Source organism: Epargyreus clarus, unplaced genomic scaffold (assembly GCF_041222505.1).
Source record: "Epargyreus clarus isolate Ecla_fem2 unplaced genomic scaffold, WU_Ecla_fem_2.2 ptg000032l, whole genome shotgun sequence".
NCBI lineage: Eukaryota > Metazoa > Arthropoda > Insecta > Lepidoptera > Hesperiidae > Epargyreus > Epargyreus clarus.
The window spans coordinates 9,033,215-9,060,435 of NW_027332237.1; the positions used below are offsets into that span (position 1 = coordinate 9,033,215).

The 27,221-nt window shown below is 35.5% G+C and overlaps 2 protein-coding genes across 4 annotated transcripts in view; one reads left to right on the plus strand and one right to left on the minus strand.

The window, feature by feature from the left end:
* mim (missing-in-metastasis) overlaps nucleotides 1-27,221 on the minus strand; it is a 286,624-nt gene that overhangs the window by 75,425 nt on the left and 183,978 nt on the right. The window lies entirely within an intron of this gene.
* Nucleotides 93-25,831, plus strand: LOC140755227 (phenoloxidase-activating enzyme-like). 3 transcript variants are annotated; one of them, XM_073090451.1, is made up of 8 exons: nucleotides 93-1,412; nucleotides 8,828-8,937; nucleotides 9,737-9,801; nucleotides 11,184-11,326; nucleotides 11,678-11,837; nucleotides 12,208-12,419; nucleotides 12,951-13,102; nucleotides 13,521-14,603. In XM_073090451.1, exons 1-8 carry the CDS (start codon nucleotides 1,256-1,258, stop codon nucleotides 13,779-13,781), a joined length of 1,260 nt encoding a protein of 419 aa, XP_072946552.1. In that variant the 5' UTR covers nucleotides 93-1,255; the 3' UTR covers nucleotides 13,782-14,603. The 3 variants fall into 3 exon arrangements, with proteins under 3 accessions (XP_072946552.1, XP_072946553.1, XP_072946551.1); XM_073090452.1 differs by lacking the exons at nucleotides 93-1,412; nucleotides 8,828-8,937; nucleotides 9,737-9,801; ... (2 more) ...; nucleotides 12,208-12,419; nucleotides 13,521-14,603 and adding exons at nucleotides 16,695-16,846; nucleotides 18,031-18,170; nucleotides 19,302-19,444; ... (2 more) ...; nucleotides 23,252-23,403; nucleotides 24,392-25,831 and having other exon boundaries at nucleotides 12,966-13,102; XM_073090450.1 differs by lacking the exons at nucleotides 93-1,412; nucleotides 8,828-8,937; nucleotides 9,737-9,801; ... (3 more) ...; nucleotides 12,951-13,102; nucleotides 13,521-14,603 and adding exons at nucleotides 15,409-15,965; nucleotides 16,695-16,846; nucleotides 18,031-18,170; ... (3 more) ...; nucleotides 23,252-23,403; nucleotides 24,392-25,831.

Sequence of the window (27,221 nt, forward strand, 5' to 3'; positions counted from 1 at the left end):
ACCTAAACGGCGGTTTCCGCACTGAAGATATTCCCTAATTTGGTAACAACTAATCTGGGGTTGATTACAGTTGTACAAGGGGGGCAGTAGCCTCTTACCATGAGGTGGACTGCAAGCTCGTTTGTTTCTTTAATATTATAAAAAGAATACCTACGCCCTCCACTAAGGAAAATGCCTATTTTTAAGACTTGACTGGTATAAAGCCTAGGGTTAACTGAAAAAAATGCCATCAATCATTAAGTTTGCCCTTTTGTGACATTGTCTATTGTAGAGGTGATGCAATAAATTAATGAATAAAAAACAATACAATACTTATCATACTATACTATCGCAGTTTTACGCGATAATATACATTCCCATACTAAATCTTAAATTCCAATCGATGTTACATTATTATATCGATTCGTTTTAATATTAAGCTATATATTGAACCTACTGTATTGAGCATAACAAGATTATTATTTTTATTAAATTCCATACATTATATATTTCGTAGATGCTCTGGCACATTTCTGTGTATGACTCGCACTTGACCGATTAACATCCGTATTTGGGCACACCTCCATGTCCCAGAATATGGGGAAACCCAGCAACACAATGCTATTCTAATGCGGATAAAAGCGACGGATTTAAATTTCGGCTCATTTATTTATTTATTTTAAACTTTATCATACGAGTATCTTAAATTTTGGTAAATAAGTCAAGACTTAATACTAGAAAGATTTCTCACCAGTGAACCAGCTAAGCAGAAAAATATGGATTTGAGTATAAAATAATAAAAAAATAAATATAATACCTAAATCAGTAGATACTCGAAGTTAGTATGTTCATAGGTAGAATTTATTTATTACATAACATAGATATAAATTATGTAAATAGAGAAATCAGTGTAAAAGATGATTCAAACACTTTCAAGTTTTTAACATCGAGCATGTATCACGTATCTACATTAGTACAATATATTTATTTAAATAGAATAGGACAACTACATATATCAAACCGTAATTTATATTTAGGCATTTTATGAAATGCCTTTTGACAAATACGCGGACATAACATATTCCGCCCAAATTCATGCCTTATCGAGAACACAATTAAACAATAAATTTACACCTGACAATAAGTTACGTGTGTCACATGAGTGTAGGTTCTTCCACCGGAATACACACGCGGATAAGCGTCGACGTTGTCATATTAAATACTATATATCATGTTCACATTAAATATTGATCACGCATTTTCATACTGAATTATAATGGCGATTTGCAAAAATGTATCACGGAGAATAGTGATACTAATCGTGGTTACTGTGGTGGTCGTAGTAATTTTAGGAGCAATCGCGACGACTGCATACTTCACCATATTTGATGACACAAGAGGCCAACCGGATAAATCAGGACCTTGGAAAAAAAGTAAGTTTTTTTAATATAATATAATTATAGTGAGGTCGATATAGACATTCTAAAGTACATTAATTCACATCAAGCTGAAATTGAGGTCCTCCTCACTTCGTTTTCCTCACTGAGGTCCTACTGAGGGTCATGGTCTCTACTACTAAATTTCTTTTGATATTTTCTCGCCGTCTGCCTCTATTCTCAGCCATGTGTAGAGCATTATGTATAATGGTGAAGAGATTTGTGCGGATTTGGTCAGACTTTCCGGTAACCAGAAGTTTTTCTAAGTTTTCGCCTCTTCTCCTAGCAATGTGGCGGAAGAACTCAAAAATTCTGCGGAGGCAGATGGTTGACATAGAATGAGTTAAATTGTTCCAAACGTAATAAAAAAAAAACATTTGAAAAAATCCTTATCATTTGGGTAGCTACTTCCAAAAAAAATACTGTAGGCCAAAGATGAAACACATGGATTTTTCGCGATTTTTACCGGAATAATAAGTTTTATCATAAAACTAGCAGTACCCGCGGCTTCGCCCGCTTTTTGTTCAATCATAATAAAAATAAAACCTATATCAAACTATTCAGAGCTATACAGATCGGCTGAAACATTTTAATATGACATCGCTACTGAATCGAAGACGAATGCTGGACCTATTGTTTCTTTATAAGCTTGCAAATGGACTGCTTGATGCCCCGGAACTTGTTTCACAGCTAAACTTTTCTATTCCGTGTAAACTACCCAGAGCGTCAAGATTTTATATTTTCGAAGACACTCATTGTTATTCAAATCTTGGTCAGAATGCACCTCTTAACAGAATGGTTCGCGAATTCCGGGAAGTTTCTAAACGTACAGATATTGACATTTTTACGCATGACATTTGCAAGTTCAGAAATAGTTTAAAATTAGTCTAAAAAAAAAAATATTTAAAAAATATTATCTACAAATGTACGTGTTCACTTCACCCTTATAATTGTATATACTCGCTTCTTTATATAGCATGCAGTCTTCACCTGTAACTGTAATGGCACTCACCTATTTTCTCTAATTATTTCACGGTTTGGTAATATGTTTAGTGTACATTATGTTGGTGTTCAATAAATAAATAAATAAAAATAAATATTACTCCTAAATAGTGTAGCTTTCTGATTGTGAAAGAATTTTCATCATTGGTTCAGTATTTCAGATTAGCCTTTAAAAACAAACAAACAATAAAGTTTACAAACTTTACCTCTTTATAATATTAGTATAGATTATCTATAAAATGGTGTCAATACTTTTTTCCTAACTGTCACCCTCTGAGATATTACAGTTCAAAAAGTTGTTAACATCATATTATGCACACCTTTCCACGCTACCACTGAGGTAGTTTACTTAGCGGGTTTTAAACGTCGTTTCCCCAGATCTATTCCACGTGTCTGTTGTGATTTTGTTTGGTTTGAATTATTACATAAATAACATATATTAGAAAGGGTTGGAAATAATAAAAGCAATGGAATTAAAACAAGTAGAGATTTTTTTTCGTAAGATTCACAACGTTCAAATACTGAGGAAACTCGAAATGTTATTTTTAATTATGTTCTGAACAATTTTACTCATTTTTAGCTTCATGTGAATAAAAGTCCCTTCACTTTTATTTTTTGGTCTAATTTGATCGGACTAAAAGCAGTCCGCAATTGTCGAGCATGCAGTCCATCTAAAGTTAAGTGGCTACTGCCGCCCACGTACATCTGTGATCAACCCAAGATAAGATTTTATACCTACCTGAGGTCAGAAATGCGCCGCTACCCCTGAGGACAATGCTGGAATGCCTCCCTTTCCATACATCCTTCAAACCTACCTAAACTACATACCTTAAAACCAGAACATAGCAGCGCTACCGATACTGTTGTTAAGCAGAAATAGATATGGCGGTGGTGCCGCCGGAGTTGAACCACAGAGGGTTCTACCACCTTCAATTGAATATTAATTTACCAACTAAACCAAAGCACACTTTGCTGCCTCATTAATAATTATTATCATTAATTATTATAATAATTATTATAAGCGTATGACATAATTACTTTTTCAATGTTGATTTATTATTATGTGACAATATTATATCGCTTATAATTTTCCTGTTGGTAATATTTGAAATATTATTATAATAACAAGTTCCCAAAAAACCCAATGTGTCGGTTTTAAACATACCTACCGATGAACATTAATAATTGTTTGCTTTTTCCCTACAACATACATATCATTTCTTTGGAAATGGTACCATTAGGGTAAACTGAATATACAGGGCTAAATGGTTAGAAACTCGGCCTCTCATTCGGACGGTCCGAGGTTCATCCAAATCACCGAAATCCAAGGCCGCTTTGCTATTTAAAGTTATGGGCGTATTAGAAAATGTAACACTAACTTAAAATGTGAAGGACCAACACAAGTCTGTGAGTCCTTAAAAAAATGTTCTCATCTTTGTATGATGTCTATCAATTCCTAATTGGCCAACGTGGTAGATGTCGACGATATCCCAATACCGCACTTTATTAATAAACTGAACGAAACTACTTTAATATGAGAATCACTTTTATTCACTTTTATTTACAATTCGGGCAGAGTAACGGCTTACACGACTGATTAAATGGGAATGTACCACGCTCTACCAGCGCGTGGACTTAAATACTACTCGAGTGACAAACAGCATAAGAACTACCTCACATCACTTGTTTTGTTATAACAAGATTAACAAGTGACGTGATTCACAATAAATTTAACTGTTAATAAAATAACATTATATTGAAAATATTGTTTTAAAAATACGAGAATAAGTATTTTAATATTATTATAATTTACATAATTTATTTGGTATGACTAACAAAGTGTTTTGAAGTACTACCGGAAATCGTCCATATTTTAATCTAAATATTAATTCCACATTGACAATCAAAATTGACATAATAAAAATTAATAATGAATTTTATGTTACTCCAAATAATTTATCTTACACAAATTATATGTGTTTTAATCTTCGATCACTAATAAGAACTAGATACACAATCAGCGACAAAAAAATGGCGCGACGAAAAGAGCGCCCAAATAGACATTTGGGTGCGCTTTTAGGTTAGTAGTGTTTGAACGTTCGGAGAATAAACATGCCTCAGTGCTCGTTCAAAACTGCAAAAATCACACGTCTAGTACGCTAACAAATGATGGAATATCGTATTTTCGGTAAGTATTATTATTATAAGTAGGTAATTGCTATCACTCAATTATAAATACTGCTATTTCGTTCGTAAATAATTTATTTTTAAGTTTTAAAAATTATCAACAAAAATCAACAGAATGTATAAACCATTTAAATTGTAAAGTCTGTTACTAAACGTACAATTCTTACTATTGCAAGCCCACTTGATTTGTTCGGGTTACATGGTGACTCTGTTCTAACTTGAATGGAGACGCTATTGTTTTATATTTTTTTCTTTAATTTAATTATTTTTTTTTCTTTTTTTTGTTATATAAAAATATTTGTTTTGTATAATAATTAAACATAGACAATGAGTAAATAGTAAATGAGTGAAATGAAATTATTAAGTAAATTATTATTTAATATATTTTATGATGTCTTTTCATCCAACTGCCGCGACAATTGTCATAGAATTATTATAATAAAGTCTATTGTCGAAAGATACACTAAAATAAGATTGCTTAACATAACCAAAAAAGATAAGGAAAAAAAATAAAAATCCATCGAAAAGACTGTTTTCCAATAAACTCACTTTATTCAAGGGAATTAATGGCATCCTGTTGATTCCATATTTTTATTTTTACTCGACTGCCAAGGAAGGGTTATGTTTTTTGCACGTATCTTGTATGTATCTTTATAAGCGGACTTTAGCTGCACTGCATTTTATTCCCTCGGATCTAACATACGGCTGGGTGAATTTCGACAGTTAAGGTGTCATTATATTCGTCTCAAATATCCAAATGTCCTTAGATAGGTGTTGGAAAAAACTCTAAATTTAAGAAGAAATATACAACGGATTTCTGTCATTACAAAGTAAGCAAGTAATTTAAATAAAATAATCAAAAACCCGACTGCACTATAAAGGCTGAAGTAGAATTTTCAAAAACAGTGAAATAGGCGTTTCATCATTTTTTAGCAAGAAAGCCAAAAAAAAGTTTTATAATAGGTATCTGCTTCAAAAACAAAAGATGTTCAAACAATATTATCCTATTTTATCTTCGTAGGGCTCATTTACGCTATATAAAGAACCTATGTGTAAAATTCAAGCACGCTAAAGATCCGCGGTTTCCCTTTACGTTGGTGTCTGGCGCAGCAACTTACGCATTTAGTCAGACAGTCACCTCGATGTGTTATACACATGTATATATTATATAATATGTGTGTAATCACCTTTTAATTTCCTTTATTTTGATACCCCACTCCATAGTTTTGGTTAACTTTTTTTAAAACGTGTTACTATTTCGGAAAAACATCCACCATTTACGATTTATAGAATATATAACTTCAGTAATTCAAAGTTCTAGTAATTATTTAATATCGTTAGGGGTAGAATTTCATTATTTTTATCCAACAAGCCAGATACCAAATTTCATAGTGTTTGCGTCAAAATTGACGGTTGTTCAAATTAACTTTTAACCCTTATTTTGCCCTCTATGGGGTTGATTTTTCGGAAAGGGATAAATAGGTGTGTCTTTATTGCTATCTAGAAAGCCAAATACTAAATTTTACAGTAGTTGCTTCAAAATTAAAGGATTTGAAAAAAACTGTCATCCCCTGTTTTACCCTCTTAGGGGTAGAATTTCCAAAAGGCCTTTCTTAGTACTTATTTACGCTATATAGCGAACCCATGTGCAAAATTTCAGAACTCTAAATTAAGCGGTTTTGGCTGTACGTTGATTTCTGAAAAATGAAAAAATCATTTAGTCAGTCAATCAGTCAATCACCTTGCTATTTTATATACAGGGTGAATTTTTAAAACGGGCCTTCAGGGCCAAATCCGAAACTATAAGGATTAGCGAAAAATGCTGAAAGGAGTTACGAGGCCGACTTTGATAAAAACTAAAACTGCATCATTAGTTTTTTAAAATATATTTTTCCCTAGCCGGGAATCGAACGAGTTCATTTAAAAAAAATACATCCTCTATATTATTCCACTATCTGATAGTGTCGCTTATAAGGATCAAATTCTGGGAAGTAATGTTATGAGACAAATCAAAGGAAGAGGAAAATTTCGATGAAAATACATATTTTTCCATACATTGCTATACTAATCCTCAAGGGTTATACATAACAAATGATTTATGTGTAATTCTTTAGAAACATACGTAAGTCATACCATTGAAGAATTTGTTGGTTAATCAACTAATAATTCGATGTTATAACCGTGACATACGGCTTAGTATGAGAAAGTAATAGTTTGGCAAGTAAATTACCACCGTTTTTAGGATTTATTTTTTTAATAAAAATAGATAAGTGATTAAATAGTAAATTGTTATTGTTTGTTGTTTATAACTAGTACGTTTCAACAGTAAGTATAATTTTCTATATCTCTTTGTTTAGTTATCACTCGGATTTGACTCGAAAAAGACATTCTCGCAAATTGTCAATTTTACATCTGTATTAAACGAAACTCCGCCCATAGCAAGTTAAATCTATTATAATGGTCCTAAAAGTAACCTTAACTAAGTAGGACATAAAAATATAAATTCTTGAAGAACAAAACGTCCATTTCGAATGATTTGAAACATTGAGCCAAAAAATTGTTAATACCCGAAATGTTAAATTTGATGAATGGGGGAAACTTAACTGCCAAATTAATATAAAAAATATGTATTTTTTTTAAATTGAGGCTTTTCCTTTAGTTTGTCATTTATCACTACTTCCCAGATTTTGATCCTTATAAGCAACACTATCAGATAGTGGAATAATATAGACGGTGTATTTTTTTTCAAAACGAACTCGTTCGATTCCCGGCTAGGGAAAAAGTTATTTTAAAAAAGTAATGATGCAGTTTTAGTTTTTATCAAAATCGGCCTCGTAACTCCTTTCAGCATTTTTCGCTAATCCTTATAGTTTCGGATTTGGCCCTGAAGGCCCGTTTTAAAAATTCACCCTGTATATACAAATTATATGTTTTTATAATCTCCGTTTAATTTCCTTTCATTTGATATCATACTCGATAGGTTCGGTTAATTTTTTTGAAATATTACTATTTCGCGCCAAAAATCCGCCAAATTGATTTTTTTTTTCTAACACCTATCTAAGGACACTCGGGTCATTGAGACGAATATAATGACACCTTAATTGTCGACATTCATCCAGCCGTTTGTTAGATCCGATCAAATAAATAAAGACAAACATACAAGATACGCGCGAAAAACATAACCCTTCCTTGGCAGTCAGGTAAAAATAATTTAAATAAATGTTGGTTTACTACATATTTATTTAGTCGTGGGCAATATATTTCGTTGGATAACGGCGTAAACAGCTTGTTGATTTTTTAATTAAATTACTTGTATTTGGTTATATTTTAATTTTAAACTTATTATATTTTTATTATAATAAATTGTGACTGCATATTACTTACTTTCATTGATAAATTATTATTATGTTCATTAAAATTAATTACTTCGACCTAATAAAAATATTAAAAGTAATGACAGTTCGTCTCCACTAATTCCTTGTCCAAGTGACAAATCACGGTCGTCAATTTTTTTTTTCTTTGTTTTTAGCGTCAATTTGACGCCACTTTTTAAGTTCATTTTTGTATGGGATTGTGTATCTAGTTCTTATTAGTGATCGAAGGTTTTAATAAACAAGCGCGTTACAACACGCAAACATTCCTTACAAGTTTTCATAAATCGCCAAAAGAGGGCGCTACTAGTAGGATGCAAATTAAACTAAGTTTTGTTTATAAAACAATAAAATTGGAGTCATAATAATCTAATTGATTTTTACTTTGAAGGTTTGCAACAATATGAATTATTAAAAATAAATTACAAAATCAATGTTTTAAAATCAGTCGAAAGAATCAGTGCAATGTCTAAGAGACATTGAGGTTAGATCAATAACAGTATTGTAATTACGAATAATTATTTTAAACATTAAATATTATAATATAAACGTAAGATACAGATTTACACCCATAAATAATTATTTTAAACATTAAATGTTATAATATAAACATAAGATACTGATTTGCGCCCATATAGACTATGTCCTAACCCCTTTCACTATATGAGAAGACACTTGCCCAGCAGTGGGCAATAATGGGATGACGATGACGACGAGGTCGGTATGACTTTCGTATATCAAAAAGAAAATCGATATTTTTCAGTGATATGCAATATATAAGTTACTGTTCTATCAAGGCTTGATTTTATATATAATGTAATATTATATTTTTTATTTTACGCCTTATTTCAGATACTAAATGTAAAACACAAGATGGCAGACTGGGGGTATGCCGAAAACGACCTAACTGTTACAGCTCACATAAAATCCTCACAGAGGAGACACAATGCGGACCGTGTATGGTAAGAAACTAAATACAGAATCTGCATGTTTTCCAAACCCCAACCATTACAAATTCAAGGACGAATTTTGAAGGTGGCAGAAAGTACCCTTTGTGGTTCGACTCCGGCGGCACCACCGCCACACCTATTTCTACGTAATAACAGCAGTGTTAGGCGCTGCTGTGTTCCGGTTTGAAGAGTGTGGTAAGGGAGAGCCTTTTCCGAGGCGTTCCAGCTTAGTCCTCAGGGGTAGCGGCTCATTTGTGGCCTCAGGTAGGAATATCTAATCCTATCTGGGGTTGATTAGAGATGTCCATGGGCGGCAGTAGCCACTTACCATCAGGTGGACCGTATGCTCTTCTGCTACTCCTATATTATAAATTCAAACATGTGGATAGAGCATTTGACTTGGTTTGTGTAAGTTGGGAAGCGCTTGTAGGCGAAGCAATAGAGTTGGTTTGTCAGCAAATTAAAGAAAAGCCGCAAGCGCTTGAGAAGCGACCATACGTTTGTGCGTTTGAAGAGGTTTGGTGTTTGCGGCAAATGAGACTTTCTAATGGCATTCGTTGTGACCAGCAGACCTTTCTTGAACCAAATTTCTATCAGAGACTTTTTTTTACGCGAAAGCCTTTTTTCCTTATTTGTATAATATTTTGACAGTCGCAGTCACCAGTCTGCGCGACTGTATTACGACTGAGACCAAGATCGAATCCCTCTCATTCTAAGAGAAAACCCACAAAAAATGCCCAGCATGTGGGATAGTAATGAATTGATATTAATAACTGAAATTTGTGAATACAAACTGAATTAAACCTTCCAGTTCTGCTGCGCTGATGAGTCTTATACAAAGCCGAATGAAAATTGCACATCTCCTACAGACCCCAGGTAATAATATAGTTTATATTCTGATAATTCGTAAATTTCATAGTGGCAACCGTATAAGCAGTGATAGCCTAGTGGTTAAGAAAAAGCAGTGATAGCCTAGTGGTTAAGAAACGCGACCTCTCGATCGAGGGGTCCGAGGTTCAAATCCCAGGGCACGCACCTCTGATTTTCAAATTAATGTGCGTAGTAGAAATTAATTATCACTTGCTTAAACGGTGAAGGAAAACATCGTAAGGAAACCTGCATACCTGAGAGATTTATAAAAAAAAAAATCTTAAGGGTATGTGAAGTCTACCAATACGCACTTGGCCAGCGCGGTGGACTATGGCCTAATCCTTCTCATTCTGAGAGGAGACCCGTGCCCAGCAGTGGGACAGTAATGGGTTGATGATGATGATGATGAACCGTATAAGGATATGACCAACAATCATTTCAAAAGTAGTTAGATCCAGTGTGGTTCAGCCGGAAAGGTATAGTCCGAGCTAAACTTTTAGTCTGCTCTGAAGTTGTTGCGCGCAAGTTTAGTCAGAGAGCCAATCCGGTCGAACACAACTACAAGCATATAGTCCGTATACCTATAATTTGTTGTTGCGTCGCGACTCGTTTCTATATTTAGAGCGGACTAGTAGTTTGGCGCGGCCTCTACCACTTTCACACGTACCAACTAAGTAGCATAACCGGAGAGGTACCGATAACAAAATTGTACCTTATTTTTTCAAAGCATTTCTAGCCCGAAGCATTTTGGTAAAACGACCTCAATACCGGCTAAGTTACATATGATACGAATATCTTAATCCTGGGGAAAGAGAACGCATTTTTGATTGGCTTCAGGTAGAACCTCTGTAGATAAGAAGTCAGAGTCAGGTACTCCTTACATTGTTTTTAATAAATAAGAAAATAACAGTCAATGCTTCTCTTGAGGAACCCAATTCTTATTGCTTAAACGCAATTACCTCAGGTTTTGCCAAAATCTTCGTACAATACATATTAGTGTTACAGCTAGCAATTATTAAAAAAACATAAACCAGTCCCTATCGACTATGTTACTCCTACAATTTAGATGATTCCAACGACACCTCATATCGATACCTTAATCCGCAAATCAGCCAACTCCACTTTTTTCAAAATGTTTTTTTTTATTTATTTTGATAATAAATGGCGTTGAACGAAGTCAAGATATCGATATGTAAAAAGCCGCGAAGCCAATTGGCTTGTAACGCATGACAAAGAATGAGAAAACATACAAACAAACACACGCTCGAAAAAAATAACCCTCAGCAATGAACTAAAAACTATTAAATAAGCAATCCTTTGTACTTTATTTCTATCACTTTTGTATTAATATGTACAAAAAATTACTAAATAAAATAATAAAATTTTAGATGTACATCGAATCAAGATTCAAGACCTAACATTGAGATGCCACACTTTGTGGAGGGCCCGTGTCGGATGTCCTCTGAACCTCCGGACCCTGCGTCACGATGCTGTGGCCTCCAAAGCTCCACAGGGCATTCGAGGATTATTGGTAATTTCTTGCATCTAACCTTTATTAAACAAAATAACATGTTATGATAATATGTTTAGAGTGCCTATGGACATCTGTAATCAACCCCAGATAGAATTACATATTCCTACCTGACGTCGGCCACAGATGCGCCGCCACCCCTGAGGACCAAGCTGGAAGTCCTCGGAAAAGTATATCCTCCTTACCACACCGTTAAAACCAGAACACAGCATCGAAATAGGTGTGGCGGTGGTGCCAAGGGAATTGAACCACAAAGACCACAAACTTTCTCCATCATCACAACACACATACGAACATCACATTCAAACTAATAAGGGTAATGAAATGAATGCTTATAATATAATGTTTCAGGTGGTTCAGCAAGTCCTATAGACGAGTATCCGTGGACTGCCGCTCTTGAGTACGAAAGAAATGGTGTCAGCAGAGTAAGATGCGGTGGCTCCCTCATTTCCGGGAGATATGTGTTGACCGCTGCTCACTGTGTTATGTCGAAAAATGGCACTTGGACACTGTTAGTATTTCTTCTACGCGCTCTAAGAACATCATTTCTACGCTTCGCTCAGGCTCAGTCATCATCAATAAGTTCGAATAATTTACTACTTGTTGAGTTTATAACCAAAAAAATCACCGTTTTCACTTCACTGCGGATGAACTGCCTCACCACAGCTCTGTTGAGAGCTGCTATGTTCTAATTGCAACGGCGTGGTAAGGTAGTCAGATTTAGATGAGGCTGTCCTTCTTATTCTATATATTTCTGCAATCATTCAAATGTAATGCGCTTTTTTTTGGGGCGCAGTGTCTGTCCCTTCAAAACTGATCATTTATTGTTATTATTTTACTATATTTAGATCAAGAAAATGACATTAAAAAATCATTTTCAGAAAAAACGTACGTCTAGGCGATTACAATATCAGTAATCCGGGCAGAGACTGCGTACATACCAAATTCGGCGAACATGATGACTGCACTGACGGCGAAGTGATTGTACCTGTACAAGATATCATATCCCATCCCGATTACAACGTTACACATCGTTATCGCTCTTCGCACGATATTGCTCTCATCAGACTTGACCGAATTGTCAATTATACAGGTTAGATCTCTGTCGAAATGTTTCATTCACTTTTGGTATTTTCGTCTAGACTATCATTACATTTCCTTGGACATCGTTTAAAGCGACAGGTCAAAATCCAGCAGACTCGAAACGGCATATTCCTAGTTGTTGATCGTAGAATATTATTGCGGTTACCGATCTACATGCATAGCCAAGAGCAGGGAGTACGGAAATCCTTTTTATGAAAACATATCCAATCCAGCAGGTAAAGAATTTTCTTGAAATGATTATCAAGACAAAAGAAAGAGGGTATAATCAAAACAAAAAAATATATAGCGACAGACAAAAAAGTGTGAAGAACTCAGCTCTACAACATCTGGGGACACGGCAGTGCCCGGCAAGTGGAACAATATATACCTACTAATATATAGGCATGGACAAAATGTGGAAACAGTGGTATTAGAATGACAACCGACCATCTAAAATTGTCGCTCTCTAACCATTGGACTTACGAAAAACTTTTCTCATTATTGTTAAATATTCTAGCTTATTTATATTTATTTTTTACAGACTTCATTCGACCGATATGCTTGCCGTCCGTTGATTTCACGAAGACATTACCGGTTAACGATACGTTTTATGTAGCTGGATGGGGATCTAACAGCATAAATAGTTCCACTGAGGTCAAATTTTACACTGACCTGCAATACGTACCTCAGCAGGTTAGATGACCTATTAAGGATTTTTTTAATATATTTTAAGTGGTAATCCTAGATTGGAGTGCATCATTTAGAATTCGGACGGTTAAATAAACCGTAGTACCCGTCGCACCTCAAATTCATAACGGATTCGTTGCTTCCGCCGTAACTCATGTATGAGAAGCTTTAGGTGACTGTGCAGAAATTAAAATTTAGGATACTCAATTGACGTGGTGTGTGGTGCACGCGAACTGCGATAGTTTCTACCAACGCTAAATATAATATAGGGTTCCGTACCCAAGGGGTAAAAACACAATCCTCTTACTAAGCCTCCGCGCTGTCTGTCCGCCAGACACAGGGCTCTATCTATTGAACCCTAATACATGAACACTTGAATTTCTTAAATTAAATATGTCATTGTATAGCTTTACGAATATTCCAGGAATGCAAGGAAGTGTACGCGAATATCAAAATAGAAATTAAAGACGGTCGGTTTTGCGCGGGCGGTGTTAATAGAAAAGATGTTTGCGCGGGAGACTCCGGCGGACCTCTGATGAAGAAGTCCATATATGGGTTTATGGAACTAGTGGGTATCGTCAGCTATGGGCCAAGTAGGTGCGGCGAGGAAGGAGTACCTGGTGTTTACACAAAAGTTCATGCATATCTCACATGGATCAGAGATCACATACTCGTAGTTACTTGAGAGACTCGAACATTAGTTATGGCTGTTAATTTAGATAGCCTAGGATTGAAGAGCAAAACTTAAAATTCGTTAAAGTTCTAACTGGATCTGACAAAGTTCCTTGTGCACATAACGTAACTTATGCTTTAGCCTGCAAAAGGGCCTTAGTCCAATAGCAATCACTGGCAGCCGAATTGGGACCAGGCTTTTTACGGTGGTCGTGTATAACAATAATATAGTAATGATAAAAGTCGAGAACAGCTTATCGATTCTTAGAAGAATGACGTCGTTAATATATAACAATATTATATCTTAATTCATTGTATAAGTGTATGTCGGTATACGAGTATGTATATATCATTGAAGTTTAATAAAATACTTTGCTGGAATAATTAATTGCGTTTAAATTATAACTCATTGACATCTTAGTCTATTGAATCATAAAAAAATATAGTGAAAATTAAAATTTTGAAACAACCACGAAGGTTAAAATGTAATTGAAAAGTATAAAATAATTTAAATACCCCCGAATTAAATAATTTATGTGACGAGATATAATTAACGTAAAAAGCTTTCATATAAGTTGATTAGATCTGTCACAGAGTCGCACGTTTGAAAAAAGAAAATTATAAGGTGGTTCGGCGGCACCACCACCACACCTATTTCTACCTAATAACGTTACCTAACCTACTTTGAAGGGTGTAGTAAGGGAGACAGACTTTTCAGACCTCAGGTAGGAATATCTAATCCTATCTGGGGTTGATTACAGATGTCCATGGGCGGCAGTAGCCACTAACCATCGGGTGGACTGCATGCTCGTCTGCTACTCCTATATTATAAAAAGAGTATTACTCCTCATAGCACTTCTCTACGTACCTATTCGGTTTTTGAAGATGTGACAGTAACATTCAACTACCTAGTTGCACATATTTTGAGGGCTGCCTTTAAATGAACTATTGTAGTTTTATAATAACGTGAATAATTTGGAGATATTTTATTTATACTCCTATTTATATTTATGTTGAATTTAAATTATTGATGGCAGCCTTCGACGGATTTTCTTGCGTCTCTTATCAAGCACAAGCAAATCTTTATAGTATCGGTGAGTTGTTACCGTAACACTTATCTAAGAACATGCACCAATTAAATCAAAATCCATCACTGAAAACCGCATTAGTCATACCCGTGGTTTTGGAGATATATGCTAACATAGATTTACTTCTGATACGTCATTTTATAAAAGACATGTCTGTTATATATTTATGTATATACTTTCTTTCTGTATGTGTACACCCTACCTTTTATCACGATCTCATATATCTTTAACTCATTCCCAAAGGTTGCCTGGAAGAAATCGCTCCTAAGCGATAAGACCGCTTTTTTTTATGTTTATCTCATACAATTAATGTTGTATATGTTTGTTATATTTGATGTACAAATAAAGAGTATATGTTGTTGTTGTTGTTATACAAAATTTCTCTCACCGCGCGATATAGTCTCCGTTCGGGGGTAAAACCCACCTACCAAATTATTTATCGGTCCTTCCTGTTGTGGAAGCGCATCATGTGTTTGTTTTAAATAGAATGAGGATAATATTGACTTTATAATATATACAAGTTATTAGCATACGATATTAGGTTTAATTATAGAAATAAGTTTTGATTAAATATATTTATTCTACGAAACAGTCTATCTATTTAATATCCCAAATACACATTACAATATTTGTTCAACCATTTACCGACTGCGCAGGATAATTTCTTTCCTGATAATATTTCTTTTAGCATACGCAAGGGTGTCGTAATTTTTTTTTTCATTTTTCTTAACACATTTTTTACAAAGTTGGGCAATTAAATTGTATTAATCTACATACATAAAAATCAATTGCTGTTCGTTAGTCTCGTTAAAACTCTAGAACGGCTGGACCTATTTGGCTAATTTTACTTACCTATGACTACTACTATAACGGAATTATTCATTAAACAGTTTAATAATTAACTGACACTTCCTCAAAAAGGTTATCAAATTTTGGTTCGAATGCCTACCGCACAAAAAATCGACACATGATATAAATATGCCAGCACGTCAGGGTGCGCGGATTCGTTGTCGCTCTTCCACCGCGCCGCCCGCGTGGGTCATAAAACATGACGCCTAAACTGATTATATCGGTGCTGTTGGTTTCCTACTCGTGCTTCGTGGCTGCGCGTAAGTTTTTTTTTTCATATTTATATCTATAACAGTTCCAAGGTGGTACACCAACTATGTGGTTCGACTCCGGCGGCACCACCACCACATCTATTTCTGCCTAATAACAGCAGTGTTAAGCGCTGCTGTTTTCCGGTTTGAAGGGCGTGGTAAGGGAAACATACTTGACTGAGGCGTTCCAACTTACTTCTCAGGGGCAGCACCGCATTTGGGGCCGGCCTCACGTAGGATTCTAATTTTATTTATATCGCTATTCTTAGCAGTAACCACTTACCATCTAACGGTCTGCGTGCAATTGTACTATTTGCAAAATATTTAAAAAAAACAAGACACAAACAAAGGAAACTAAATGAAACCGTCTTAAAATAATTATTATAATAAATATAAACAACCTATAATTTAGTTAGCACTCCAACCAAGTCAGCATAATATAGCAAATCGCTACATTTCTCCGAAAACTTTTTTTTTTGCTGTTTTTACTCCATAAAATATAATGCGAAAATTATGCGACTTTTTTTACTGGCCTATTTATTTTTAAATATTTGAAAACACGCTCATGAAAAGAAGCAAAAAAAAATTTTTTTTGTTCTATAATATAATGTAATATAATACGAGTGTTAACTTTAGTTGCCAGATTTAACCCATACTCAATTCAATTGGCATTCATGAAATTCGGAAGTCAATTTAAGGTGGTAATGAACATGAAACTATGTAATATATCAATTCCAGAAACTGAGTGCCCGATCAAAAATGGGGTTAAGGAAAGTTGCGTCGATATCTTCAAGTGCGACTCCATGGCGACACGACAGCAAAACCCGACGACAGAGGACACTGCTATACTTCGGCAAGCGCATTGTGGGTGGAATGGATCCACTCAAAAGGTAAGTCTGAGGCCTCTCAAACGGCCACAACACAGGTTACACGACTGAGATGCAAAGCATAATTTTAACACCATACATTAACGTTCCTAACATTTTTTAAAATAAAAGCAATCCACGTGATGTACTTAAGTGGCTGCTGCCGCCCATGGACATGTGTAATCCTATCTGAGTTCGGCCATAGATGAGTCGATATCTCTGGTGACTACTCCCTTACCACGCTCTTCCAACCGGACCAAAGCAGCGTTTTACACTGTTGCTATTAGGCACAAACAGATGTCATGCCGCTGGAGACGAACCACAAAGGGTTCCACCACCTTCAAAATGCATACATAGGAGTAGATAGATAGATAGATTATTTATTTCAAGAACTTAAGCAACAACAACAAATTATAACACACAATAAACAATGAAATCCAAAAATACACATATGGAAACACAAACTTAATTATGAAATTATTGACTAAATTTTCTTAAGAAATAAAATTACACAAAATATAAAAAAAAAAACCTGAAAATAATAAAGTAAATTAAAAAACAAAAACAAACAAAATACATAATCGAGTGTTGCAGCTAAAGTCTGTGAAAAAGGTTCCGGAGCTCAGAAAAAAACCGAGATTGGATCTCGGCAACTGATTTTCAGCCCGGACCGTATGCGAACGTTGCTCGGAAGGCTGTGCAGTATACATCGTGCCAAGTGTTGTAAACGGGAGAAAAAAAGAAAAAAATCTTCTACCCTTTTTTTTATTAATTTTATATTAACCTACTATAAACATTGTGATGCTCAATAAGTGCCGTTTTGTGTTACAAAAGTGAACTAATATTAAGAAAATTACGATTACGTGTAAGAACGACTACATTCTATAAGAGTATTTAATTTAACCTTGTATTATATGTAGTTTAATTTTTAAGGTGCCAAAGCGTAAGGAAGGATGCTGGAACATGCTATGCGCGAATAATAAAGTATAACCTACAGTTGAAAAGATTACCGTCGGTTACCCAGCTGCTGGAAATCAGGAGTTTAGGAACAACGCCAACCACTCATGATTATATTTTTGCATTATTGCAATTTTTCAAAGAAGATTAAGGTTCTTTGTTCACAACGGAGTACTCCGACCGGACACGTATATATAGTTATGTGTAAAAAAAAATGTACGGAAATATTGATATATTAATAAATGTTCTAGGTGTGTTGCCCGTCGCCAAGTTGCCGTACACCGGACGGCTCTGTGGGCATCTGCAAAGCAGTGACGTCGTGCCCTCACCTCCTCCGCATGATTAGCGAACCACTTCTTGATTCTACAAGACAACGTTTGCAAAGTTTACGGTAACATTCCCTTGGATACACCATACCATACTTAATAAAACTGGACGAGTACTAATTCAACCACTATAGTTGAGCCATTACGAACGTGCGAACTGAGCTATAAATCATTTTTATTAGATCTCTCGCTCAAAATTATAGGCATATCGGAACTCCCGCTCGCACTTCTAGTGTTTTGTGTAACAACAAAGAGATTTGTTGATAGTCAATAGCAGGTAAATCAAGGAAAGGTTAAGGAAATAATGCAATATATTTTTAGGATGTTACGTTCTAATCCCTGCTTTTAAAACAAACAATATATTAAATGTTATTCTTAAATTAATATAGTTAGTTACGACTGCGTCGTTTGTACTTCATTGATAACGAGTTGTGCGATATTGTCTCATTCCTTTGACGTCGATTTATGACTCAGGTCGCACGTTTGTAATGGCCTAACTATAGCGGTTATCCACCGGCAAATCGCATCCCATGAAGTATCACTGTAATGATCGGTCATGATACACAAGCCGCTAGGCACGTTTCGTTGTAATACAAGTGTAGACATTTTATAGAAATATATTTTAATTGATAGCAGTACATCTGTAAACACGTAAAAAAATAATTTACTAAATTTAAAATCGTATTTTTAATACGCCGAAACGTTATCTGTAATGGCGTGCGATTGACGTCAATGCCCTTAGTATGTGTTTTTACAAAAATGACTGTTTCTGTATTTGTTTACGTATTTGCCCATACATTTCCAATCAGCGCCCCTAGCGGACTGTATCAGAACTGATTGGTAATGTAGGGGAAATACGTAAACAAATACAAAAACAATCATGTTTCTAAAAAAAGGAAAAAAACTCATACTAATGGTACAGACCACCCGATCGTAGCGCAACTGTGGGTGACAAATAATGACAACCAAACGTCGGTATGCTTAGTGGGTACTGACGTCATACCATGTTTGGGATCACGTGATAACAAGCGAAAAATATAGTTTATTTATTTCATTATTATAAATACAACCTTACTGTATATGATTCAATAGTAGGATTTTATTTATAGAACTATAAGAAAACCTATAATTTGTATTGATTATCAATCAGTGTCTACAACCCAATTACCCACTGGGGTGGTTGGGTTCCATTACAGGTGCGAAGGTCCAGATGCCTCCAGCGTGTGCTGCAGTACACCAAAACCGCCAACTACAAGAAACAAATGCGTCTCGACTGCTTTTCCACCTGACCCGAGCACAGAATGTTGTGGAAAAGATGGCAGTAGCAACAGGATTACCAGTAAGTGATTATTGTTGTACTTATAAGCACAATACATAACAATCACAATACGATATCGCGTCGTGGTGAGATGAACGGCACCCACTAATATTTGCCTAATGGCTAATACCAGCAGTGCTAAGTGTTCCGGTTTGAAGGGTCTGGTGAGAGAGACATATTTATCGAAACGTTCCAGCTCAGACCTCTTTAGTTAGTCTCATTTCCTCTGCTATGTCTATATTATAAAACATAGTTTTAGTACGATATTGATTTTAGATGAGCTTCAAATTAAACTGTTGATATAACACACAGATGGCGACGCAACAATCATTGACGACCACCTGACAGACTTTAAGACTGCGACATGTATTGTATGTTATCTGCATATTTTTCTCATAATGTGTGACATATTGGTCTTTCTGCTAGAATATGTTTTTAATATCAAAATAATAGTTCACCCTATGGTTCACGCCATCTAGTAATTAACATATGTACTTGAATAATAGTGTACCATAATTATAGAAAACCAATAAAATTGTCTATTGTCAACCGAAAACTCGTTTGATTTTATGACTTTCTCCATTAATAAGTTTGTTTTTTTATCACATTTTACTTTATTATGCGCGTTTAAAAGTAAACTCTTTTTTATTAATATTATATTTATATTGTTGAATGTCAATATAAAATTTAATGACGGTATTATTGATTCGCTTTGTCAAGTAATCAGTAATCAGTATTTATTGCATAATACAGGTTTACAAGGTTTTTGGACGGTTTAACATTTCTCTGTAGTTACCCATTGGGCATGCAATTTTTTAATTAAACTAAAACTAAGTATATTTAAGACGGTTATTACGACAATTTGTACAGTTAACGTTTGGATGATGTATCGGGCGTACGTAAAGGCCCCCGGCGCTGTGTCCCTGTAGTTTCGGGACCAGAATAGGGCTACGGTATCCCCTGCCTGTCGTAAGAGGCGACTAAAAGGGGGCTTCCGGGGTTGCGGGTGGCAAGAGTGGGAGCTCGAACCGCCCAGCCAGCGGCCCCGAGAAGGACGGCGGTATGTGTGGTCGCATACCGTCGTACGCACCAGACGGTGTGGCGAGCGCCAAGCTCACCTGGGCGGAGCCCGACGGGGCAACGCGCTAAGAGGGCTCCGGTTGCGTTCCTTTGGAGATCCCGGAGCCCTCTACGCAGCGCCGAGGACGGCACCCGGGGGGGTTTTAGTGCGGTAAGAATCCCACATAACCCTACGTCGCTCCCACGACACTGGATACCTTTTGAAGGTTTCCCCCTCGTAACCAAAAAAAAAAAAATAAGGATGTGTACCGGGAACGTGCTTACATTTTTATTGCCTGTGTTTAGATTTAATAAATAATATATATTTTTTTATAATATAGGAGTCGCAGAAGAGCATGCAATCCACCTGATGGTAAGTGGCTACTGCCGCCCGTGGACATCTGTAATCAATCCAAGATAGGATTACATATTCCTACCTGAGGTCGGCCACAGATGCGCTGCTACCCCTGAGGACCCTTCGAAACGGAACACAGCAGCGCCAACACTGCTGTTACTAGGTAGAAATAGGTGTGGCGGTGGTGCCGCCGGAGTCGAACCGCAAAGGGTTCTACCACCTTTAAAATATTATGTACAATTTACACATACGTATACATATAAATTTATTCGTAATATAGTTTATGTCAGATAGTGAGTGTGTATCATATTTATCGGCTAATTATTCAGCTGACTCTTATAATTACTGCGAATAAAAGAATACTCTCATTCGATTTTTTCGCGTCGTAGCAGTTATCTAAATATTTGTCACATGAATGCCCAAGCCCAAAGTTTTCCAAATCATTTTGCAGTAATAGAGAATATATTACCGAGCACATTCATGCAATTTTAATTTCAGAGACTTGGTTGAAGCCATCATTACACTCTTCCTTGTATCCACTACCAGGGTTTATGCTCATATGTACCCAATGATCGTATAGGGAGTACCTGTTTCTAGAAACTTAGAGTCGTGAATTAGAGTCGGGAGTAGGGAATTAGAGTCGTACTGCAGTGCAGTATATTGTCCTCCCTCTTTTCATTATTTCGCCACTTTAGAGTCTGCTCTCGACACGATTGGCTCCTAATATACACATTACATAATAATGGGACATTTAAATACAGACTTATTAAAGGGTTCGTCCCGTTCTCAAAAATATGACAGTGCGTCCTGGTAAGATGAACGGCACCCACTAATATTTGCCTAATACCAGCAGTCCTAAGTGCTGGTGTGTTCCAGATTGAAGGGTGTGATAAGAGAGATATATTTATTCGAAGCGTTCTAGCGCAGTCCTCTTTAGTAAGTCGCATTTTCCTTTGCTACTGCTTTATTATAAAAACATAGTTTTAGTACGATATTGCTAATTTTAAATGAGCTTCAAATTAAACTGTTGATATAACATAGACGGCGAGACAACAGCCATTGACCAGTATCCGTGGCTGGCAGCCATAGAGTATACGAAGAATGAAACGATAAGCCTTCATTGCGGCGGCGCCCTTATCAGCGGACGGTACGTTGTGACTGCGGCCCATTGCGTCGTTGGGGAAATCTTGAATATTGGTATACCGTGAGTATTGTTATAATCCATAAATAAAAAAAATCAAAGGAACTAATTACTACGAATATAACTGCAGATCATTGTTGCTCTGAAGAGTGCCTCTCTGAAAAATGTCTTTCTCGTACTTAGTATTCAAATAATAATTATGATGTTTTATTATGTAAAGGGATCTGGCACCAGCTATATTCTAGAATGTCACAGTAATTTCTTTAAGAGAATACAAAATAGCATAAGAATATACCTTATGAGATAATTTTCAGGGTCAACGTAAGACTAGGCGAATACGACACCAGTAAATCCGGTCCAGACTGCGTGGAGGTCGAGGGTGGTGGTACCGACTGCACTGATGGTGAAGTAATCGTACCTATTGAGACGACGATACCACACCCCGAGTACAAACCCCTTACTCTACTACGGAGACATGACATTGCACTCATCAGACTCGACCGAGTAGTCGAATACACAGGTAAATTTTGCGATATGATTTTTTTATTCGCTTGAAGAAAATATCATAGATCAGGTTTAAATTCCTCTAAGGTGTGATCTTCGGTAGAACTTTGCGGGATTTATGTTAAACAGTGAAACATTACCTATTTTTTATATATACGTAGCCCAAGAGGGTTTTCTCTTCAATTTCGGGATTTTCTCGAGCGCGACAAACAACAAACAACAAACAAAGATATGGGAAATACCTTACACCCTGTGGAGTGTCCTAATATCCTAAACATAAATAAGCTTTCTATGTCAGGGAGTTTGCACAATCCCCTGTATTATTATGCTATCTGACAGTGTCACTTATTAGCATGAATCTCTGGGAAGTCATGATGTATCACAAACTAAAGGAAAAGGCTATTTTTTAGGAAAATATTCTTCATACATTCTCATACTTTTTTGTTTTTTAAACTGTCAGAATAAGAAAGCCCCCCGCTGAATCAACAAATATCATATAACCTTTTCTTCATTCTAACGTCTAATCTACCCAATCGTATAGGTCCCAATGACGCTCGAGTTTGTACACATTTAGCACCGTGGGCTCGCTCCCCTACTATAGGTGTGGCCAAATTCTAACATCGGTATATATATTAGTATCCGTAAAATAGTTTGTTATACTTGTTTAACAAAGAATATCAACAGCAAACTGATATTCTTAGTTCAATTTTGATTTGAACCGATCTTTTTGAAATGAAACTGTGGTATTTAAAAATGTACGGATTTGCAGCCTTTATTCGGCCAATATGCCTGCCTTCGATTGACTTCACGGAAGCGCCACTAGACCAGGTGGATCTGTTTACCGCCGGATGGGGAGCCAGCGCAACCCAGAGAATGAGCAACGTCAAACTTGCAGTCACTCTGCCTTACGTGTCGTACCAGGTATATACTTTATGTAGACATATTTGCGAGTTGACAAAATTGAAAAACGAATATAATTTTATTTTATTAAAACACATGCTTTAGATTTGATGGAGGCTCAAATCTAAAGCATGTGTTTGACTGACGTAAAACGAAAGCGTTTGAAATCCAACAAAGCAGTTTCCAAGTCTACATTAAACTTACTGCTGCTTTTTAATACGCTTTTATTAGCTTCAGACGTATGTATGTTGGTATGTTAGTATGTAACGGAATCTTTGAACATGATTTTAACCCCCTTCAAAACGTCGGATTAACTTGAAATTTGGCATACTTATTAAGGACCGATGACAATTCAATATTTTAAACATTTAAAATAATAAAAATATTTTTTATTGTAAAAAAAGCGTGGGGTGCTTTTTAAGATATTATCAAAATGATAATCCTTGTACTCAATATCTATCAATAAAATATTTATAACTATTGACACCATGCACCCCACGCTTTTTTTACAATAAAAAATATTTTCTATTTTTTAGTTGGATTTTCTATAAAAAGTGTATTTTGTTAGTTTTTTTAAACTATTATTTATTTATAATATAAGTGTAGCAGGCGAGTGTATACTCGGATGGTAAGTGACTACTGCCGCCCATGAACATCAGATAAGATTAGAGTCCTACCTGAGGTCGGCCACAGATGCGTCGCTACCCCTGAGGACCAAACTGGAATGCCTTCGAAAAGTATGTCTCCCTTACCAAAGCCTTTAAATCAGAATATAGCAGCGCTTAACACTGCTGTTATTAGACAGAAATAGGTGTGGCGGTGGTGCCGCCGGAGTCGAACCACAGGGGAACCTACCTTCATATCCAGTAGCGACTTAATTCACTTTGCATTAATGTATGTACTTCATGATTATTTTAAAATATTTATACTCTTTTTCGACTTTCGTTCGACTAGATAAATGCTGATTGAGATGCTTGAAATATGTAACAACATTTCGATCGTTTTCTAGAATTGCGAGGCACCGTACAAGAGGATTGTTCGACGATTACAATTGTGGGATGGCCAGATATGCGCGGGAGGGGTGAACGGTAAAGACACGTGTAATAGAGACTCCGGAGGTCCCCTGCAAAGAGCAAACGGAAAACTTATGGAACTCGTTGGCGTCGTCAGCTTCGGACATATACATTGTGGCACGGAAAATTTTGCCGGCGTTTACAGTAAAGTTTACAAATATCTTCCTTGGATATTTCAACATATAGTTGAATAAATTTAAAAATTACGAAGAAGCAATTATTAAACATGGTAGTGATATCAAAATGTTGTAAATCGTTCCACATTATATATTTGCTATATATATATAAGCGATCATAAATAAACGTAATCAAACTAGCTTGGAAACCTACGAAAATAGTGTGTGTATTATACTCTATTTAAGGTGTAAATTTATTGCCTATTACATAGATCTCCTCTCCCTTATCCTTAGGTTAAGATTAAATCAAATCAAATCATTTTTTTTTATTCAAAATAGGTTCTTTACAGAGCACTTTTTGAATGTAAATACAACTACCACCACTTCAAAAGGTGTTTCGTTATGGAGAAGAAGCGGCGAAAGAAACTCCATAACACACATATTTAAAAAAAAATGTTTTTGACAATGTTAACTTAACGTAATGGTACATGTGGAGCTGGAGCTAATTCAGACCACACCGTTTTGTCAGACAGTTGTGTTGTTATAGTACGCTTTTTTACATAGCGTTAGTTTAACGACATGTTTGAACTTTTTTTCTGTGAGATTCAAAATGTGGTCGGGTATTTTATTGTAGTAGCGAATAAAGTTGCCCATAAAAGATCTAGCCACCTTACATAATCTATGTTTAGGAATTGCTAATTTATTTCTATTTCTGGTATTAAAGTTATGGTGGTTACTATTTTTTTCAAACATATCAGTGTGTTTTCTTACAAACATAATATTTTCATAAATGTATTGACTATGCACCGTCAATATATTAATAGTGGAAAACTGTCTCTTAGGGACTCACCACGCCGCAGACTGTATATTGACCTTATTGCTCTTTTTTGAACAGTAAATATAGAGAATTTCAAACATACATAAGAGTTAGTAATATATTGTCTATCCCAGAGTAATTGAGTCATTTAGTAAACAAATATGGCGCCCTAATATCACGGCACAATGTAAGGAGATTCACGATTTGGGATATCCTCTCAATGAACAATTACATTGACAAAAACACTAAACGATAAAAAAATGATTGTTTTTACATATAATTATGAGCAACTGTAACTGTAACAGTATATTAATTTGGGTGGTTTATAGATATTGTCAGAAACCTTTTTGTTTGTATAATCTGTATTACTGGCTGTTTATAAAATGATTGTTTGGCGTTGAGTTTAAGATAGAACTGAATAAAAGTATGTGTAAATAACTGAATATATGTTTTACTTTATTAATAAACAATGTGAATTCTTAAAAAAAAATACAAAAAAAATCCGACCTCAGATCCGCCTTCTATGTCACTACAAAGTAAAAAATAATTTAAATAAATGTAGTTTAGTACATAGTTCTGAAGTCGGCGCTCTATATTCATATTTCGTTGGATAACGACGTAAACAGCGTGTCCAATAATATACCTACATAATAAATAATATAAAATACTTACAGGTCATGGGCCTCATACCCAGATCCTGAATACAGTAAGTGCAAATCTGTGAAGTTATTCCAGGAAAACAATAATAAAGCAAGAAAGGTGATTGTTCGAAATTTTACCGAAAAAAAGGAAATAATGAACATCATGGCGGAAGATCAGTGCAACGGAGTGAACGGGATAATAAAATTAAAAGGTTCATCCCATTACGCCAACTGGAAATTTCAAGTAAGAAACTTGTTAGAAGAGTCATTTTGACATTTGAACAAATACGCTATATGTAAAATTTAAAATCTTAGGACACACCCTATTGGCCAATCACCTTTCGGTGAATTGAATTCCCGTTCACAATTTCTATATTATAAAAAATCCTAGTCTCGAGGGCTGCTTGTCCACTGCTGGGCACGGGTCTCCTCTTAAAATGAGAAGAGCTCCAAATTCTGCCACGCCAGTAAGTTCTGAGTAATAGAATTGACACACCTTTTTACCACGCTTTTATTAGCTCGGGTTGTATGTATGTATGTATGTAATGGAATCTTTGAACCTTATTTTTACCCACTTGGAACGGTCCGATTAATTTAAAATTTTGAACAATTATCAAAAACCGATGACAATACATGATTTTAATAATTTTATCTCATTCTCTTCATCAGGATCGTTAGGAATCAGGATTAACGATTTTCCTTGTGCAATTTTAGCGTGGTTTTTAGTTTTTAAACTATGGCCAATTATTTTTTACCACGCTTTTATTAGCTTGACCTGTATGTATGTAACGGAATCTTTGAACTCGCTTTTTACAAACTTTAAACGGTCCGAATAATTTAAAATTTTGAACACTTATCAAGAACCGATGACAATACACGAGTGTAATAATTTTGTCCCGTTCTCCTCATCAGGACGTGAGGATTAATGATTTTCCTTATGTGATTTTAGCGTGGCTTTTAAACTATAATTTATTTATGAGCTCGCTCCGACAAAATAATATTAATTGGTACAATTATTTAAATATAATATAACACATACGAACCTGATTATTGCACTTTGATTAAATACATTTACATTCAGATGCATTTTTCCTCAACTAGCTATATCTATCCACTTTTATAAACTGGCATTTCAATGAAGAGGTTATCAAATTTTGTTTATTATATTGTATCTAGTCGAAATTCAACCGTA